The sequence below is a fragment of the Trachemys scripta genome, chromosome 2, assembly GCF_013100865.1.
Source record: "Trachemys scripta elegans isolate TJP31775 chromosome 2, CAS_Tse_1.0, whole genome shotgun sequence".
Lineage (NCBI taxonomy): Eukaryota > Metazoa > Chordata > Testudines > Emydidae > Trachemys > Trachemys scripta.
The window spans coordinates 75,615,549-75,622,111 of NC_048299.1; the positions used below are offsets into that span (position 1 = coordinate 75,615,549).

The following is a 6,563-nucleotide window of genomic DNA, read 5'->3' on the forward strand; positions in this document are numbered from 1 at the left end:
TCAGGGGCTTTCCCATGACTGGCAGCCCTCTTTGTCTTGCTCCACCCTCTTTTATAGCTTTGGCACAGGGTGGGAATCGTTTGTTTGTGCTTGTCCCCACCCCCGCCTCATCACTGGAAAAGTACAAGGATTAAGATGGATTCCAGTATCAAGTGACATGATCATATGTCACTGTAAGACCCCTAGTCTCCATTCTTCCTGGGTTGCCCCCCACCCACCCACACAGAAAAGCATGCAGGTAAATAAACCATTTACAACCAATTGTCCTAGTCAATGGGAGCCATCAAGATTCTAAACCACCATTAATGGCCCACCCTTTGCATAGTTACAATAGGACCTCAAAGTTAAACTTCATATTTCTAGCTTCAGATACAAGAATGATACATGCATACAAATAGGAAGAACATATTCAGTAGGTTATAACCTTTGTTATTATATCTTACAAGAGGCCTTTTGCATAAAACATATTCCAGTTACATCATATTCACACTCATAAACATATTTCCATAAAACATACAGAGTGCAACATCACAATAATATTTAGCAAGAACTCAGGAGTAGAGTGGTGTGAATAAATATTTTTTTTTGGCTACATGGCAGTTCCAAAAAAATTTTAAAAATTATTTTGGGTCAAACAAAATGTTTTGTTTGATCTGAAATGAGAAGTTTTGTTTTGACTTAAAACTGGTTTTAAGATTTTTAATTGCATTTTTTATAAATAAAATCAAAGGAAATCAAATCAAATCAAAGTTGTTTCAAATCAAAACATTTCATTTAAAAACGTTGAAACAAAATGTTTCATTTTAGGGGGATTTTTTTGTTTTGGTTTGTTTTTTGTCCGAAACAATTCAAATTTGACATGAATTTGCAAAACGTTTCAGTCAAACTAAATCTGCATTTCCTCTCTTACCCCGCAAAAAAAGTTCTGCTAGAAAAATTTCACCCCATTCATGTCAGGAGACAAGAATGTCAGGAGGGAAGGCCCAGCACTTTGATTAGCTGCATGAGCACTATGCTCAGATTGAGGGCTTGTCTACATTACAGTTATGTTGGTACAACATACATCTCTCAGGGGTGTGAATAAACCACCCCGAGCGACATAAGTTGCACCAACCTAAGCACCGGTGTGGACAGCGCTATGTCGTCAGGAGAGCTTCTCCCGCCGACATAGCTACTGCCTCTTGCGGAGGTGCTCTTATTATGCTGATGGGAAAGCTCTCTCGCATCGGCATAGAGTGTCTTCACCAGATGCTTCTAGTGTAGATTAGCCCTGAGTCTGCTCAGGTATCTAAAACAGCAAATTCACAGTGTGTGCATGCTCAGAGGGTTAACCATGTATTAGCATAGAGTAACATGATACCTACAGGATGCTTACAGAGCATAATCCATCTAATGTATTATAGCATCTGTGATGTTGTCTAATTAAAATAAGAACATAAGACTGGGCATGCTGGGTCAGATGAAAGGTCCATCCAGCCCAGTATCCTGTCTACCAACAGTGACCAATGCCAGGTGTCCCAGAGGTAGTGAACCTAAAAAGTAATGATCAAGTGATCTCTCTCCTGCCATCCATCTCCACCCTCTGACAAACAGAGGCGAGGGACACCATTCCTTACCCATCCTGGCTAATAGCCATTAATGGAATTAACCTCCATGAATTTATCTAGTTCTCTTTTAAACCCTGTTAAATTCCTAACCTCAGGCAAGGAGTTCCACAGCTTGACTGTACGTTGTATGAAGAAGAACTTCCTTTTATTTGTTTTAAACCTGCTGCCCATTAATTTCTTTTGGTGGCCCCTAGTTCTTATATTATGGGAACAAGTAAATAATTTTTCCTTATTCACTTTCTCTACACCACTCATGATTTTATATACCTCTCTCAAATCCCCCCCTTAGTCTCCTCTTTTCCAAGCTGAAAAGTCCTAGCCTCTTTAATCTCTTCTCATATGGGACCCGTTCCAAACCCCAAATCATTTTAGTTGCCCTTCTCTGAACCTTTTCTAATGCCAGTATATCTTTTTTGAGATGAGGAGACCACATCTGTATGCAGTATTCAAGATGTGGGCGTACTATGGATTTATATAAGGGCAATAAGATATTCTCCGTCTTATTCTCCATCCCTTTTTTAATGATTCCTAACATTGTTTGCTTTTTTGACTGCCACTGCACACTGCATGGACGTCTTCAAAGAACTATCCACAATGACTCCAAGATCTCTTTCCTGATTAGTTGTAGTTAAATTAGACCCCATCATATTGTATGTATAGTTGGGGTTATTTTTTCCAATGTGCATTGCTATACATTTATCCACATTAAATTTCATTTGCCATTTTGTTGCACAATCACTTAGTTTTGTGAGATCTTTTTGAAGTTCTTCACAGTCTGCTTTGGTCTTAACTATCTTGAGCAGTGTAGTATAATCTACAAACTTTGCCACCTCACTGTTTACCCCTTTCTCCAGATCATTTATGAATAAGTTGAAATATACCCATGCAAATCATTATTTCTACCACTGTTGTATAATTACAACAAATGCAACACATGGCCAGAAAGGGTTGAACAGTTTGCAGGCCAACTAACCCAAAGCCAACTGTTAGAGGCATGTTAGAAAGTATGCGGATGGTAATTAGGCCATTCAATGTTAGATTGGCTAGAACTTTGAAATGCAAATATGTATTTGTTAGAGAATTAGAAGTGATACTAATTACATGTATCTTAGGTGCTAGCCATGCAAACAGACAGTTTCTATCTGTTGCTATAACTATTAATTCAGAGATCAAAAGGGAATATTAACATTTAGATGACTCTTGGGTGAAATAATGGCATTGTCTATATGTCAGTTTGTGATAGACTGCCTAATTGATAAATTGCCCTATGTTAATTTGTGTAACTAATTACTGGTGGGGTTTAGGAAACAGAAGGTTACATCAAAAGCCTATTGTTTACCCAGGACTGCATGGTCAAGTGAATGCTAGAAAACTGCATAAAAGACCGTTGGGTCCCAATCCTATTTATCTCAGATCTGCTTAAGCTTCATCAGGGGAAGTTTGAGTCACAAAATTGAAATCCCAGTTCTGACTGGACCGCCCTGAAATATAAACATTGGACTATAACCTATGGACTATTTCTGAAAGAACTCTTTGCAACTACAAAGCTCACCATCTCTGCTATGAATCTGATCTCAGAAACTGTACTCATGCCTGTATGTATATTGATCTTTTAACCATATTCTCTCTCTTTTGATTTTAAATAATTTTTAATTTAGTTAATCAGAATTGGCTGTAAGCATGTATTTTGGTAAGGTCTGGAATATTCATTAACCTGGGAGATAATGTGTCTGATCCTTTGGGATTGGTAGAACCTTTTTTTATATGATGAAATAAGATTTTAATTAATCCTCATCATATCTGTGAGTGACCCAGGATCGTATGAAGATCCTGACAGAAAAAGCCTGGAAGATTTGTGCTCACAGAGGGGGCTGTCTTTTAAGGAAAAAGCCCCAGAGCAAGAACTGAAAAATCTACTAATGACTAGTGGTCAGGAAGGGTAACTAACCATCAGGAACAAAGAGCAGTCCCCCACTCTGAATTGCCTATCATTTAATGCTAGGCTATTTGAGATCCTAAACATATGCACATTTTCAGCACTGTTGGTACAGTCCAGAACAACGTGTGACTGTAGTGCATTGCTCTTCTAAAGGAGATAGATTAAGGCTCTGATTTTGGATCCCCAAGTCTGAGCATGAGCAGATGAGTTTGTCAAAAAAATGAAGTACTCATTTTAGGGCCACATTAATGACCTTATCCAGAGCGGCTGTGCATCAAGGGCAGTGTATAAACCTTGAGATGGGGGAAGGAGTCTGTGTAACAAGATGTGGTTACATATTTATACATCAGTGGAGTTCAAACTCAGTATCTTCAGAACCAGAACATAAATCCTTACTATTTAGACTTTGACAGTAACTGTTAGCTGTTAGTAAACAGCAGCCTTTTATTTTCCTTGAGGTCTGCTACGGAAGACACGATTTTCTGTGTAGTTTTCAGTCTGAGTAGTTGGCAAATACATTCAGGAGGAGATTCAGAATTTTGTTTTCTCTTTTCTTTTCTTTCCCAGCCTGTAAGAATATGAAAGCCGACATTATTTTGTTGGTCGACAGCTCTGAGAGTATCCGCCCTGTTGATTTTCAGAAGATGAAGGATTTCATGCAGCTGATTGTGAACAGGTTTGATATTGAGGCTGATAAAGTTCAGATTGGGTTGTTGCAGTTCACTTCAGAGCCCCAAGAGGAGTTCCAGCTCAACCGATACGGCAGCAAGGCTGACCTAAGGAGAGCCATTTCGGGGATCAGGCAGATTAAATCCGGAACGATGACTGGGAAAGCCCTAACTTTTGCCTCCTCTTACTTTGATGAACCCAAAGGAGGGCGACCCAGAGTAAAACAGTATCTCATAGTGATAAAAGATGGGGAGGCCCAAGATATTGTGAGAGAGTCTGCTGAGACCATTAGGAACAAAGGTATCACCATCTATGCCATTGGTGTTCTCCACGCAAACAACTCCCAACCTGTGGACATTGCTGGCAGTCAAGACAAAGTGTTCTTCGAGGATAATTTTGATTCCCTTACCTTTCTGGAAAAAGAGATTCTCTTTGAAATTTGCAACCCGGGGGATTGTAAGTGATAGTAGTAACCTGTTGGGTCTTTCTAATTCTTCTTTATTTTGTTGTGTTTACTGTTAATCCTTTATAAGGTTTGATTCCTCTCCACCCACATATTTCTAGTAGAGATCTTCAGCTTTTCTTCCATTGTGATATTAAGCAACAATAGTAAAGTGAAATGCAATAGCAGAAAATAAGATCACTCTCTTTACAGACTAGAGTCTCATGCTTTTCCTCAGGAGCCGTATTTTATTTCCTTTCAGGCAGGTGTATATTTTTCTTTTGGATCATGGAAGCTGTGGTGAATGACTCAGTGGTTGGAAAAGATAATGTTCAGTTTGGGGCTGTGGTCTATAGCACTAATCCTCAGGATCGTTTCTCTGATCTGCGATTTAGCTGAGTACGTATTCAGTGAGAAACGATCCTGAGGATTAGTGATCCTTCACAGCAAGGGCTTTGAACTTTGCCAGGGAGAGATTTGGTATGGCTTATGGTGGTCGTACATCATCTCTTAGTTTCACCCGGATTCTTGTGCTTATTACTGATCAGCCAACTTCACCCTCGGATAGACCCAACCTTCCAGCAGCACCAAAATCTTTGAAGCAAGATGATATCAATGACTTTGCTGTTGGAGTGGATGAAGCCAGTAGAACAGAGCTTGAAGAAATTGTGGGAGAGCGAGAGAGATTGTTCTTTGTGCAGAGCTATAATGAACTGGAAAGCTTACACAAAAACCTCACTCATACAGTATGTGATGAGGCAAAGCCAGGTAAGTGAGACCTTTAAATTGAGCTGTTGGTTTTTTTCTTATATGTTTTCTGCCATTTATCCAGATTATCTAGGTTGTCACAGGCAATGTCAGTCACAGGCAATATCCATTTTTAAAATGTTCTATTGAGACAAGGTTAAGGGGTGGTTGGAAATAGCGTAGAGACAATTTCCAGTATGGAAAGCAGCACATGTCAAAATCAGATCCCTTCACCATCATTTTCTTATGCACTTTTCCAGCAAAGCACGTTCTTTACTTTAAGCACATGATTAATCCCATTCACATTTATGGGAACATTCGTGTGCTTCAAGTGCTTTTGCTGGATCAGGGCTTTTGTTTCCCTTTTCTCTCATACCAGCGTCCCCCCTTTCCTCCTCCTCCTCCTCCTGCCAGCAGTTCTGTGTTCTCTCCATCCCCCTTTACTCTATACCAGGACCCCCCCATGTCCCTCTCCCCATGCCAGGGATTCTGTGTATCCCTCTATTCTCCCTTCACCCCATGCCAGGGCCCCCTTTCTCCCTCTCCATGCCAGGTGCCCTATGTGCACCCCCATGCCCTCTCCCTGCATTATTTCTTATTTATTTGTCACAGACAGACAGAGGTATGCCATGAAAGTGAGGTAAAGGGCCTCATTTCTCTCAACCAATAAAAATGTATAAAGCATAAAAACCCTTGTACTTGCAGAGATAAGGTAAGCACCAATTGCCTGGGTTAGCTTAAACTTCCCTTATAGGCACCTTACTCCATAATTGTCCTATATAAGGCTTCCTTGAAATGAACGATCTGGTCCCAATTGTTGTTAGTTACCCTTGGTCTGAACCATTGAGAGGAAGATTGTCACTGAAATCAGTGAATTGGAAGATCGTCCTAGCCAGGTAAGTCATAGAAATCTTTTATTGTGTATATCTATCTACAGATTCACTGTGTCCCACACTCGGGTGCAGACTAACTCATAAGAAAGACAAAGCTCCTATTTTCATGCAAGAGTTGAAAATTTTCCCATGGAAAATTTTGTTCCATGGGAAATTCTTTTTTTAAAAAAAATCATTCAATTGTGGAATGAAAAGTAAAAGTTTTAGAAACTTCCTGTGAAAGGGAAAATCTGAAACAAAAATTCTTTAGGAATGATTGAAACGTT

The 6,563-nt window shown here is 39.7% G+C and overlaps 1 protein-coding gene across 1 annotated transcript in view; it reads left to right on the forward strand.

The window, feature by feature from the left end:
- Window positions 1-4,679, forward strand: part of LOC117871710 (collagen alpha-6(VI) chain-like) — a 48,534-nt gene extending 43,855 nt beyond the window's left edge. Inside the window, exon 8 of the mRNA XM_034759486.1 lies at window positions 4,114-4,679. Coding sequence (XP_034615377.1) covers window positions 4,114-4,679 — 566 coding nt within the window. The remainder of the gene's footprint in view (window positions 1-4,113) is intronic.
- The last annotated feature ends 1,884 nt before the right edge of the window (window positions 4,680-6,563 follow it).